General features: G+C 57.6%; 1 protein-coding gene across 3 annotated transcripts in view; it reads left to right on the forward strand.

Moving 5' to 3' along the window:
* Positions 1–13263, forward strand: part of DUOX1 (dual oxidase 1) — a 33316-nt gene that overhangs the window by 4090 nt on the left and 15963 nt on the right. For all 3 annotated transcript variants that reach the window (XM_089310251.1, XM_089310252.1, XM_070054121.2), the window contains exons 4-19: positions 1145–1228; positions 1419–1583; positions 2297–2484; positions 2653–2854; positions 2961–3127; positions 3561–3621; positions 3751–3847; positions 5365–5455; positions 6403–6505; positions 6748–6920; positions 8051–8226; positions 8438–8556; positions 9124–9261; positions 9937–10050; positions 11490–11689; positions 12299–12484. In XM_089310251.1, coding sequence (XP_089166377.1) covers positions 1145–1228; positions 1419–1583; positions 2297–2484; positions 2653–2854; positions 2961–3127; positions 3561–3621; positions 3751–3847; positions 5365–5455; positions 6403–6505; positions 6748–6920; positions 8051–8226; positions 8438–8556; positions 9124–9261; positions 9937–10050; positions 11490–11689; positions 12299–12484 — 2264 coding nt within the window. The remainder of the gene's footprint in view (positions 1–1144; positions 1229–1418; positions 1584–2296; positions 2485–2652; positions 2855–2960; positions 3128–3560; positions 3622–3750; positions 3848–5364; positions 5456–6402; positions 6506–6747; positions 6921–8050; positions 8227–8437; positions 8557–9123; positions 9262–9936; positions 10051–11489; positions 11690–12298; positions 12485–13263) is intronic.

The following is a 13263-nucleotide window of genomic DNA, read 5'->3' on the forward strand; positions in this document are numbered from 1 at the left end:
TTTGAGGTGAGGAGAAAGGGAGTCTCAGCCCTATTTCCTCCTAGTTCGGGTGAAAGGATCTGACTGGGGCGGGGGGTGCTTGGCCCAGCAGTTGAGACACCACATGGGATGCCCGTGTCAGGGTGCCTGGTTGGAGTCCCAGTTCCACTCTCCATTCCAACTTCCTAATATTGAGCACACTGGGAGGCAGCAGAGGTTGGCACAATCACTTGATTCCTTGCTACCCACATAGGAGACCTGGATGGAGTTCTTGGCTTCAGGCTGCAGCCTGGCCCAGCTCTGGCTATTATAGGCATTTGGAGAGTGAACCAGCAGATCCAAGATCTGTGTCTGTGTTTCTCTCTCTCTCTCTCTCTCTCTCTCTCTCTCTCTTACTCTACCTTTCAAATAAATAAATACATCTTTAATATATATATGAAAAAATAAATAATCTGGCTGGTTATTCAATCTACTGACCAGAAAGATCCCTACCCCAGCCCTTCTCTCTGCACCCCCAGCTCTGTTCTTCCCCCAACAGCTGAGTGCTCCCTCCTAGTCTAGTGTTTAGAGAGTACAGCAGCATCAAGAAAAGGAATTAAGTGTGGGCAAGATGCCCCAAGGCGGAAGAGGCAAGGTCATCCACATGACCAGTCCAGTCAAGAAGCTGGGAAAGAAGACCAAAAAGTAGCAATGCCACACCCTGCCCTGGTCCCTCTCTACACTGCATCTGCCCAGAGATGGGTCACAGAATGGCATGGCTTCCCAGGTATGGGGTGTGGTGTCTCTTGCTCTCTATGTGTATTTGGGTTGGGGGCAGTGTCTGCTGTGCTGTGGCCTCCAGGAAGCAGAGGTAGAAGGGAGCAGAAGGCTCCTGCACCCCCTTCCCCATCACCACTACTCCCCAACAGGGTCCACTTCCTGTCTGGGGCCATTTGTCAGTTCTGTTACTTTAGCACTTCCTGCCTTGCCTCCTCCACTGAGTGGCTTAAAGACTCGGCTTGAGTTTGGCTGTCACCTTGGCCGGGTTTCTCCCTCTGCACCCTACCTGTCACAACTGTGCTAGGTGTCATTTTCTATTGCTCCAACTGCCAGACCCACAGGATCCATACCCTGCCTGGCTTCCCAGGATTTGCCCAGCTGCCCTCTTCCCTCCTTTCCCACACAGGAGCTCAGAACCCCATTTCCTGGGAGGTACAGCGATTTGATGGGTGGTACAACAACCTGATGGAGCACAGATGGGGCAGCAAAGGTAGGTGAGAGCCAAAGATTTCTAAGGACCAGGGTGGTACCCAGTGCTGTGGGGCGGGAGCCAGCAGGTACCAACAAAAGCCATCCATTTCTAAGGTTTGGGCATCTATGCTATAGAGGGCAGCCTAGGAGACCAGAGGTCAGGAATGCACCCTCAGGATTCTTCTTTGTCCTTGCCCCTCCTACGCCAGGCGCCCGGCTGCGGCGCCTGGTCCCAGCCAGCTATGCAGATGGCGTGTACCAGCCTTTGGGGGAACCCCACTTGCCCAACCCCCGGGACCTTAGCAACACCGCCATGAGGGGCCCTGCAGGGCTGGCCTCCCTGAGGAACCGCACTGTCCTGGGCCTCTTCTTTGGTGAGAACCTCAGCCTCTATGGGGGGGTGGGGGAGGCAGTGGGGCTTGCTGGACACCTTTGTCTTGGGGAGGGGCCGGGGGATGAGGAGGGAAGCAATGGAGGGTCTGAGACATGGGGCGAGAGATGGAACAAGGGAAAAGAAGTCTCCCTCCACGTTGGGCCATTGTTGGGCTTGGGAGCTGAGTCAAGAGCATGGTAATAATGTGGTGGGCACTCTCTGCCAGACCCTGTTCTCACTCTTTGCTGGTCACTTCTAGGACAGGCTCAGGGCAGAGAGAGCTCAGTGGAGGCCAAGATGGGGGTGCTAGGGTGGCCTGGCCTTAGTGACTGAGGATTGGCAGGGATGCCAGGCTCCTGTGAACCACCCCAGGTGCCACAACATTGGCCCCCAGTGTCCGACTTCCCACTGAGGCTGGCAGGCCCTCTGGGCAGGCTTGCACTGCATGTTGGAGCTGGTGCTGCCAGCCGGCTCACCTAGGCACAGTCACTGGGTACCTCCCAGTTACCAAGGAGAAGGCCAAACTGACAGTGACATCAGCTTGGACCAGGTGCAGGCACAGGCTGGTCAGGAGAGACAAAGGGTTGGCAGGGAGTTTGGGAGGTCAAGGCTTGGACTTGCCTATAGTGGCTTCTGAGTCTCTTGAAGGCTGGGGGTGGGGAGGGACCAGATAGGAAGGCGGGAAGGAGAGTGACCCCACCACACTATGGCCAGGCTACCACGTGCTCTCCGACGTGGTGAGCGTGGAGACTCCTGGCTGCCCCGCCGAGTTCCTCAACATCTACATCTCGCCTGGCGACCCCGTGTTCGACCCCGACGGGCGGGGAAACGTGGTGCTGCCCTTCCAGAGGAGCCGCTGGGACCCCAATACAGGACGGAGCCCCAGCAACCCGCGAGACCTGGTGAGGCCAGGCGGATGGCGGGCGGAGCCCGGACCGGGGTCAGTGGGGCCCTCGGCTCTCGCCCGCTCCCACTCGCCTCCCCCAGACGCCCGCGCGCCCGGCCCCGGCCCAACCCTGCCCCGCCTCCGCTAACCCGACTCGAGGCTCAGCCGCCCGGTGTCCCCACAGACCAATGGGGTGACCGGCTGGCTGGACGGCAGCGCCATCTACGGCTCCTCGCACTCGTGGAGCGACGCACTGCGGAGCTTCTCCGGGGGGCAGCTGGCGTCCGGGCCCGACCCCGCCTTCCCCCGGGGCGCGCAGGACCCCCTGCTCATGTGGACGCCGCCCGACCCCGCCACCGGCCAGCGCGGGGCCCAGGGGCTGTTCGGTGAGGCCGCGGGCGCGGGCGCGGGCGCGGGCTGGGGTGGGCGCGTTCGGGCGCCGCCGACTCACGCCGCCGCTCCTCTCGTGCCCGCCTCCCGCGTCCGCCGCAGCCTTCGGGGCCGAGCGAGGGAACCAGGAGCCCTTCCTGCAGGCGCTGGGCCTGCTCTGGTTCCGCTACCACAACCTGTGGGCACAGAGGCTGGCGCGCGAGCACCCGCGCTGGAGCGACGAGGAGCTGTTCCAGCACGCGCGCAAGAGGGTCATCGCCACCTACCAGGTGGGCGCCCGGCCTCGCCCGCTACCCGCACGCGCGTCGTCGGGGGAGACAGCGCTCCACCACACAGCCCCCGCCCGGAAACGCCCCTATCCGGGAGGACGCGCCGTCCCGGGGGTAGGGGTGGGTGGAGGGCTGGCGTCTGGGCAAAGCCCCTGGAAGGGAGCGGGAGGGAAAGTGCCGTTTGTCCGAGAGGTTCTGCTCGTGGTGCTTACTGAGCTTCTGCGTCCGCGTGGCCCCGGCCCTCCTCCTACTCGCAAGTTACCCCCTAGCCGCAGTTCCTTGCGGGGTCAGGCCTCGCATGGCTCCTGTTAGCGTAGCCGGTCGCAAGACAGCCCACCTGACCTATGCCCGCGCCCGCGCCCGCGCCCCTCTGCCTTCGTCCCGGCCCCGGCCGGTCCAACGCACCGGTGCCTCCCCTCTCTCTGCCCCACAGAACATCGCCCTGTACGAGTGGCTGCCCAGCTTCCTGCAGCAAACGCCCCCGGAGTATGCAGGTGAGAGCCGCGGAGGGGGCTTACAGGAGCTTATGGCTGGAGGAGAGGTAATGGGAGGTGGGAGTCCGGTGGGCGGGAGTCCGGTGGGCGGACTGAGCCCTAGGGCCCTCTCTTCCCCTCTTCCCCTAGGCTACCGGCCGTTCGTGGACCCCAGCATCTCCCCGGAGTTTGTGGCGGCCTCGGAGCAGTTCTTCTCCACCATGGTGCCCCCTGGCGTCTACATGAGGTGAGGGAGTAGGCAGTTGGGGGTCAAACGAGGGAAATTGCACCCAGGGCAGCCTTTCTGAAATGGGCGCATTTCCCAGGCGTCCATGAACATGGACACGAAAGGAAAACCATGATTTTTTTAAAAGATGCATCCTTGTGGGTTTCAAGCACTTTGGTTCCCATTCTCCTGCAGCCGGTGAAGCTCTTTATCCTCCAATTAAACGGGGTTGGTTGAGGCTTGGAGGCTGCCACAGAGCCGCAGGTCTGACTGAAGTGCGGGGCCGCATTTATAGCTATAGGCACAGGGCCTGCTGGGGCTGCCGGACTTCCCAAGAAGGTTCTAAACAGGTGTGCCATCTGTGGGAAAAAACGTTGGCTCCCAAATAGCAAAACATGACTTTAAAATAAGCACATATTTGGCCGGCGCCGCGGCTCAACAGGCTAATCCTCCGCCTAGCGGCGCCGGCACACCGGGTTCTAGTCCCGGTCGGGGCGCCGGATTCTGTCCCGGTTGCCCCTCTTCCAGGCCAGCTCTCTGCTGTGGCCAGGGAGTGCAGTGGAGGATGGCCCAAGAGCTTGGGCCCTGCACCCCATGGGAGACCAGGAGAAGCACCTGGCTCCTGCCTTCGGATCAGCGCGGTGCTCCGGCCGCAGCGCGCTGGCCATGGCGGCCATTGGAGGGTGAATCAACGGTAAAGGAAGACCTTTCTCTCTGTCTCTCTCTCTCTCACTCTGTCTCTCTCGCTCTCTCTCTTTCAAAAAATAAATAAATAAATAAGCACATATTTGAACATATGTACATAAATGAAGCATGCCAGTTTACTTTTTACAGTTGTGCTGTAACATAAAATGATTCACTTGTTAGTTTGTTTTCTGGAACAATCTCTCTGTATGCTTGATGATGGCCTAGAAATCATAGACAGCTGAATTATCCATAGGCGAGTAGTTTCAAACGAACAATGTAAAAATCCTTTAAAACACACACAGGCACACACAAAGAATGTACGTGCATTTTTAGCTGTTTGACTTGAGGTGGAGGGGCTTTCCAAACAGGACCTACCCAGCACCGAGCACCATGCACTGAGGTGATGGCCTGGGGCCTGAGCTGCAGCCGTGGAGACCAGAGATGTTGTCTGACTTTAGGACTCCATGGCCTCAGTTACAACTCCCCTGCATTTTATTATTTTTTAAAATGATTTATGTATTTGACTTGATTTATTTGAAAGGCACCATGTTGGAGTCGGAGAGACAGAGAGCTCTTCCGTCTGCTGGTTCACTTCCCAGATGGCCACAAGAGCCAGGGGCTGGGCCAGGCCAAAACCAGGAACCCAGAACTCTATCCAGGTCTCCCACGTGGGTGGCAGGGGCCCAAGCACTTGGGGCATCTGCTGCTGCTTTCCTAGACCATTAGCGGGGAGCTGGGTAGAAGCAGAGCAGCAGGGACTCAAACCGGTGCTCCAATACAGGATGTCGGTGTCGCAAGCAGTGGCTTAACCTGCTGCACCACAACGTGAGCCTCTGCTCCTCACATTTTAGAAATGCCAGCTGCCACTTCCAGGGCATCATCAATCAGAACTCAAGTGTGTCTGGGGCTCTCCGGGTTTGCAACAGCTACTGGAGCCGAAAGGTCAGGACTGGGTGTGTGTGTCTGTGTGTGTCTGTGTGTGTCTGTGTGTGAGCTTGTGCATGGATCTGAGATGGTGTGGTAATGGTAAGCAGTAGGCTGAGGCAGGCAGTTGGGCAGCTGGGATGGGTGAAGGAGGCAGCCTGGGGGACCTCAGTCATTTCCCCCACAAATGTTTGAGCTAACTGGGTGATAAAAGTCATTCCCCGCCCCTCCCTCAGGGCTGTTTGAGAGAGTGTGGGCCTGGGGAGGTGAGGTTCTTCTTTGATAGCTCTGGGTCCCCTGCAGGCCATGGAGCAAGCCAGCCATGGCAGGCCCCCAGGGAAATGTCCCATGTGGACACACATCTGTGTGCGCGGCAGGAAAGAGGAAGGGATTCAGAGATTGTGAGGGATGGTCGGGCCATCCAAGCCCCACCAGGGTGGGTAAGGAGCGCTGAGCAGCAATTGAAAGCAAAAGCAGCTACAAGAGGGGAGGGGAGACAGGACCCAGCGAGAGAAGAGGAAGGCACCGAATCAGCCTTGGAACTGGGGTGAGTGGGACCTCAGTGCCCTCGCAGTCCGAGTCCCTTTTCAGTGCAGGGAGAAAACTGAGTTCAAAGAGGTCCTGTGAGTCGCCCACGGCCACACAGCTGGTTAGTACCAGAGCCAGTGCTGAGGCCTGGGTCTTCTAGGGCCTTTGCCAAGCACATTGTCACACCTCCTCTGATAGAAGCGGAGTTTTAAGGTCCCTTGTGCTTGTAGATCTGTCTCCCTGTGGTGTGGACTTTGGATGGGGACGTCATTCAGCCCGAGCAGGGAATTTACCTGCAGAGGAGCGATGGGCAGGCAGTGTGGGCACAAGCAGCAGGACAGGGTGGGCCCAGGGTTAGGAGGATGCGGGGAGGAGGCCTGGCTGCCCAACTTCTGGTCCCCTTAACCACACGTCTCTCCTCTCCCCCACACCCAAAGCACCCCAGCCTGCAAAGTGCTGACAACATGGATGCACTGCTGCTAGGCATGGCCTCCCAAATTGCGGAGCGAGAGGACCATGTGGTGGTTGAAGATGTGCGAGGTGAGGCTGAGGCTGTCCCCGCAGGCTGTGGACCCCTGTCCCCTGGAAGGAAATCTGGCTGGCCCTCCAAAGCCAGGCAGGGAAGGGTGCCCAGGGCTGGGAGCCTGCACTGTGCTTGCTGCTGAGAGAGCTCCTGACCTGCTGACCACGGCCCCTTCCCTGAGGCTGGCTGGAGTGGCCTGGGTAGGAGGCCACATTTGTGACCCTGAGCTCCCTCAGACTCTCTCGTCTTTCATTCCTAGATTTCTGGCCGGGGCCGCTGAAGTTCTCCCGCACAGACCACCTGGCCAGCTGCCTGCAGCGGGGCCGCGATCTGGGCCTGCCCTCTTATACCAGAGCCAGGGCAGCTCTGGGCCTGCCTCCCATTGCCCAGTGGCAGGACATCAACCCTGCCCTCTCCCAGAGTGATGGCACTGTGAGGAGGGGTCAGGACCCAGAGGGAAGAGTGGGAGGGCCGGGGCCCGGCTTGAGAGGTGGGTGATGGGCAGTAAGGTATGGGCTACCTGAGACAAGAACCCAATGAGAAGATGGGCAGGGCTCACCCCAGGTCACCTTTCCACTTCTCACACACCAGGGTGGAGACTACCGGACTACCAGGTTTCATTTTTGGACTCTGTTCAGATATAGCAAGCACTGAATGGGCATTTCTCACGTCCTCCTCCCTCCAACTCCCTGAATGAGTATAGAAGGTCCTTGACTTAGGACCAAGCTGTGCTTTCATGCTGTTACACCTGAGCCGTCACCCAGGCAGATGGCATCCTTGCCAGCCCACACACCTGTTTTGGCCGCCTTACCATTTTGGCACCGCGGTGTTTCTACGTTGTGTGCCTGTTTCACTGCATTCTGCACTTGCTCTTTTATAAAGCTGTTGGGAAATGGAGACTTGAAAGACCGGTGAAGAAGTGATATGTGTGAAGAAGTGATACGTGTGTGGGCTCATAAACTTCATAATATTGAAATCAAGATCAGAATTACCAGGCACATGATGCATAGCAAATCTTTAGCCTATAGTGGGCTTCACTGGAATGAAGCCTTAAAGCTTTGGGATCTTAGTTGGAATTAAGTTGGGCAACTGCCTATTTACATTGTAGAGAAAAGAGCTAGAGTAAAGGTCAGGAGGAAAATGCTGGTGATACTTGTGTATTGTTGAAGACTATCTCTAAAAGGCAGGGATTGGGTATTTTTTAGTTCCAAAGAATGGGCGGTTTTTATAACACATCATTCTGCCATTCAATTTGGCATATTCTGATTTTGCCACTTCAACTTTCAGACATCTCCAAGAACAAGTCATGTGCAGGATTGGCTGGCTTTTTATTCCAAATTGGTAAAACAGGCGGCAGAAGCTATGAGAGGGTTCCCAGAAATGGTTAACCTATGCAAAGCGCTCAGAGCTGTGCCTGGGGCGTAATAAGCACTCTGTGGGAGTGAGTTCTTGTTTCTGTCATTTATTGCTATTATCCCTGGAGCTAATCCCTGGGAGCCATCTCTTTGCCCAAGGGTAGATGACAGAGCCTGTCACTCACTCTTGCCCCTTCCTGGTTCCAGGTGCTGGAGGCCACAGCTGCCCTATACCACCAGGACCTGTCCCGGCTGGAGCTGCTCCCAGGGGGGCTCCTGGAGAGCTATGGCGACCCTGGGCCCCTGTTCAGCGCCATCGTCCTTGACCAGTTTGTGCGGCTGCGCGATGGCGACCGCTACTGGTTTGAGAACACCAAGAATGGGTAAGGACTGCTGGGCCCCACCTCCGATTCCACCTGATCTGGGCTCCCAGAGCCCCAGCCTGGCTTCACGCAGCCCCCTTAGGCCCTTGATTCCCAGATGGCCCAGCTCCCCCTTCTGGGCTTTCGGGTCTCTCCTCATTCTCCGGGCCCCTGGGTCTGGGGCCGGGGGGACTCATCTCACCCCAGCAGCTCCCCCTCTCTCCCACCCTAGGCTGTTCTCTGAGGCGGAGATAGCCGAGATCAGAAACACCTCCCTACGTGATGTTCTAGTGGCCACCACCAGCACAGACCCCAGCGCCCTGCAGCCCAATGTCTTTTTCTGGCTTGCAGGTGAGTGAGCCGGGGGTGGCAGGAGGGGGCACTGGGTCCACAACCTCCCTCCTCAGCTGTGGACTGGGTCCTGTGTGACTGGACAGCAGCTTCAAGGGGGCACAAGCTATGGTCCTGCTCTTAGGAACTTTGGGTCGGGGTGTGGGGGCTGCTACAGTCAGCTGCGTGGGCTCCTCGCTACACAACTCCACGAGGTGCCAAGTGAGAGCAGGACCGGGTGAGGAGGCTCACATGTGGTGGGGGTGGGGGTGGGGTGTAACGTTAGGAGGACAAGTGCAGCGCGGATATTCCAATCCCACAGCGGCCATGAGGCGAGCACCCTGTGTGTTGTGCACGCAGCTGTGTGCATGTGTGTGAGAGAGAGAGACTGAACTTCAATCTCAGCCGACTTGTTACCCAAGTAGACAATGCCACAGTCTGGGTGCACCAGCAAAGATAAGCAGCCCCTCTTGGAACTCTGCTACCCAGAGCAGTCCACCCCCTTTCTGCCACCCTGACCTCTTCCGTGACTGTATGCCACAGCCTGTGTCCCAGTACCCAGGACTCCGGCTTCCTCTTCTTCCACAGGAGATCCCTGCCCGCAGCCAGGACAGCTCAGCACCGAGGGTCTGCCAGCCTGTGCCCCCCTCATTGTTCGGGACTATTTTGAGGGCAGTGAATTTGGCTTTGGAATCACCATTGCGACCCTCTGCTGCTTTCCCCTGGGTATGGTAAAAGTGGTAGGCAGGATGGGGCTGGGTGGGAGGTACAAGCTTGTGGGCGAGGCTGGTGTGATGCCATCTGACAACAGCCATAGAGAGTACAGTCACTCTGGATGAAGGAGGAACCACTTAGAGCAGGAGGGGATATGAGAAGGATCTGACTTGCAGGTAAGTCAGCACAGGCAAGATCTGCCTCCTTCTTCTCCTGGGATCCCCGTCCCCCCTCCCACCCCCAGGGCTCAGGTAGGTCAGGAGCCATGGAGGGTCCACAGCCCATAACCTGATTGTGGCAGCTGGGTCTGGGGAACCATCAGAGGCAAATCTCCACTCGAGAATCAGGAGTGGGGCAAGGGCTGGGGCCTCCGTCTTTGTCAAGGCTGTCTGTGTTTGGCTCAACCCGCGGCCTGGCTGAATGCACCTCTAGTCTGTACTTACTTTGGCTGGGAAGGGTCCTGCATGCTGGACGCAGGGGAGTCTGGGCAGGCATCTTAGATGCCACCAAAGTGCCCCTTGGGATGCAAAGAGGCTCTCCCTAGGGATCATCCTAATTTCAAACAATTGGGTGAGCAGACTTAGGAGATGGGGACAACAGGGGTCTTGCCAAGAAAAGGTGTTGAGTTGCTTCCACCTCCCCAGACCCTTCCCTCCCCTGAGCATCCTACTGCCTCTGCCCTCCCAGTGAGCCTGCTCAGCGCCTGGATTGTGGCCCGGCTCCGGATGAGGAATTTCAAGAGGCTGCAGGGTCATGACTGCCAGAGCACCGTATCGGAGAAACTCGTAGGGGGCGTGGAAGGTAGGTGGGGGTGGGGGGGCTGGCCTGGGTGGCGGAGATGACACAGCTCAGGGTGACAGTCCTTTGCCTCACCCCAGGAGCCCAAGGAAGAGGCCAGGGATGCAGTCAAGGCCAGGGCAGGTGGGGAAAGCTACAGTAGCATTTGGTAGAAATTGGGCCTGGAGCCTTCCAACCTCCAGAGCCCCTTCCAGGGGTCCCAAATACAGGTGCTGTGATAGAGGTGGGCGTTGTGGTGCAGTGGGTTAAGCTGCTGCTTGGGATGCACGCATCCCTTATCAGAGTGCCTGATTCAAGTCCTGGCTCCTCTACACTTCTGATCCAGTGTCTTGCTAATACACCTGCAACGTAGCAGATGATGGCCCAAGTGTGCTGGTTCCTGCCACCCACATGGGTGACCTGGAAGGAGTTTCTGGTTTCTGGCTACAGCCTGGCCTAGCTCCAGCTGTTATGGACATCTGGGGAGTGAACCAACAGCTGAAAGATCTCTCTCTGTCTCTCTGTGTGTTTGCCTTTTTTTTTTCTTTTAAAGAAAATGAGTCAGGCCGGAGCCCTGGCTCAACAGGCTAATCCTCTGCCTTGCGGTGCCAGCACACCAGGTTCTAGTCCCGGTCAGGGCGTTGGATTCTGTTCCGGTTGCCCCTCTTCCAGGCCAGCTCTCTGCTGTGGCCAGGGAGTGCAGTGGAGGATGGCCCAAGTACTTGGGCCCTGCACCCCATGGGAGACCAGGAGAAGCACCTGGCTCCTGCCTTCAGATCAGCGTTATGCGCCGGCCACAGCGTGCCGGCCGCGGTGGCCATTGGAGGGTGAACCAACGGCAAAGGACGACCTTTCTCTCTGTCTCTCTCTCTCACTGTCCACTCTGCCTGTCAAAAAAAAAAAAAAAAGGAGTCAAAAAAAGGGGTTGGGGGAGACTGTGATAGACTCATGTGTGAAAGTTGTAGGCCTCTGCCTGGATCTCGCAGACACTGTGACTCACAGATCCCTGAGAACCACTGCTTTGTGGCCTCTCACACTGGAATTCCAGGTGACAGAGAAAGGATTAATGAAGCCCCCAAGTCAGACTGGCATTGGAATGTTCCAGCACTAAGGGTTGTTGATCCTTAAGCAGATTTTTAAACTCTCCAACCCTATCTTTTTCTTATCTCTAAAATAGAAATCATAATGGCACCTCCCTTAAAGGTTTATGATGAACTGAAATAGTTCATGGAAAGCAGTTGGTGTAATTGTGGACATTCAGGAAATGGTAGACACTGCTCTCCTCGTGAGCTAAGGCACAGCACCACTGTCAGGGAGGGGAGCCATACTCGAGCGTGGGACAGGATGGGAAGGCCTTGCCCTAACCCCAGCCTTGAGCAGGCCCTCTGCCTCCCAGGGGGCCTCTGGAGGACCCCCACCGACCCTGCTGATTTCTCTCTCTCTCTCTCTCTCTCTCTCTCCAGCTTTGGAGTGGCAGGGCCGCAAGGAGCCCTGCCGACCGGTACTTGTGCACCTGCAGCCGGGGCAGATCCGCGTGGTAGACGGCAGTCTCACGGTGCTCCGCACCATCCAGCTGCGCCCCCCGCAGCAGGTCAACCTCATCCTGTCCAGCAACCGTGGACGCCGCACACTGCTGCTCAAGATCCCCAAGGAGTACGACCTGGTATGGCCCAACTGGCCCCTGGTCCCTGTGCACAGCCGTAGCCAGGGAGGCAGCCAAGCAGCAGAGTGGTGTGTGTGGCTCTGGTCTCCAGCAGTAGTACCTGATGGGAGACCGGAAGGCCTGCTCAGCTGCTCGGGGTCTGCTGGATGACGGGAGCACCACAGGCCCTCCTTCCCCTTGCAGACACAGCCTGTCTCCTCTCCTCCAGTGAAGGCTGGCACATCCAGCTGGGAGTCCTTGGAAGAAGCTAGGACCTCTTCCTTGAACCCTTATTTCGAGACTGAGTGAATTTTTAGATATTTTGGAGGGGAGCAAGACAAGAGGCTGATCTTGGGCTTTGCCTCTGCATGGCTTATCATCCCCTGCATTCTTTGGCCTCCCTGCCTTCCCCTCCCTTCTCCAGGGAGTGGAGAGAAGCATGGCTCTGTACCTGTGCCCTGGAAGGCCAGTTCTACACCTATAAGCGAGTCACTGAACCCTATTGAGCCCATTCCCTCTTCTGTAAAGGGAGCTACAAGGCCACTTGCAAGGCCAGTCCAGTGGCCCCTGTGATGTAACTGGCCCCAGAGGCCTTGACAAAAGGTTGCTGTCACTGCTGCTGCCCGGCAGGTGCTGCAGTTTAACCTGGAGGAGGAGCGGCAGGCGCTGGTGGACAGCCTTCGGGGGGCTCTGAAGGAGAATGGGCTGAACTTCCAGGAGTGGGAGCTGCGGGAGCAGGAGCTGATGCGGGCAGCTGTGACCCGGGAGCAGCGGAGCCACCTCCTGGAGACCTTTTTCAGGCACCTTTTCTCTCAGGTATGGACATGGATCAGCTCTATCCCAGTGGGTCTTGTCTGTTGCATGCTTACCTGCATGAAACATGGGGTGATCCGGGAGAAAGTCAGGAGCCCCAGTTCTCACAAATAATCAGCTCCATGACAAATCTGGGCAAGTCAGAGGGGCCCCGCCCCCAGGTTTGAAGCTCCAGGGTGCCGACGCTCAGGAAAGACCTCACCTGCCTGTCACTTATCTCTCTTCTTAGGGCTGCCCAGGCTTTCTGAACCAACCCAGGGCAAAGACAGGCAGAGTAGGGGCCATGAGAGCCGTGGCTCACCCCTCCTGGGGGCCCCGCAGCTGCCAGAAGCCTCTCTGGGCACTGCTGTCCACCCTGCGGACCTCTGAGAGCCTTTGGGAGGATGCGGGAAAGCCAGATGGGGGAAAAAATGGAAAATGAGTCCACATCTGGCACGAAAATAGAGGCAGCCATGGAGCGTGCAGCAGAGTGGAGAAACAGGAGAGAGATGAGGGAGATGCAGAATGGTCCCCACTGGCAGAGTTTATGGCGCTGGGAAGATGAACAGGAAGGAAGACAGCTGCAAAGAATAAAGGCTGTGAGCGTGACCAGGGAGTAAGTAGTCCAGGAGTTCAGAAAGGCCAGCAAGCCTTCAGCCTGGCAGGAGGCCCAAGAGAGGGGAGATTTGGCAAGGATTCAGAGAAAAGTTTGGGTTCAGAGAAAGGAGCAGGACGAGCTGAATGGAGCTGCGCTGTGGAAGGGCATGGATTCATGTTGGAGGAGGAGCAGGGTTGGCTCCGGG

Source organism: Oryctolagus cuniculus, chromosome 12 (genome assembly GCF_051225735.1).
Source record: "Oryctolagus cuniculus isolate XC-2025 breed Fujian yellow rabbit chromosome 12, ASM5122573v1, whole genome shotgun sequence".
Taxonomy (NCBI): Eukaryota; Metazoa; Chordata; class Mammalia; order Lagomorpha; family Leporidae; genus Oryctolagus; species Oryctolagus cuniculus.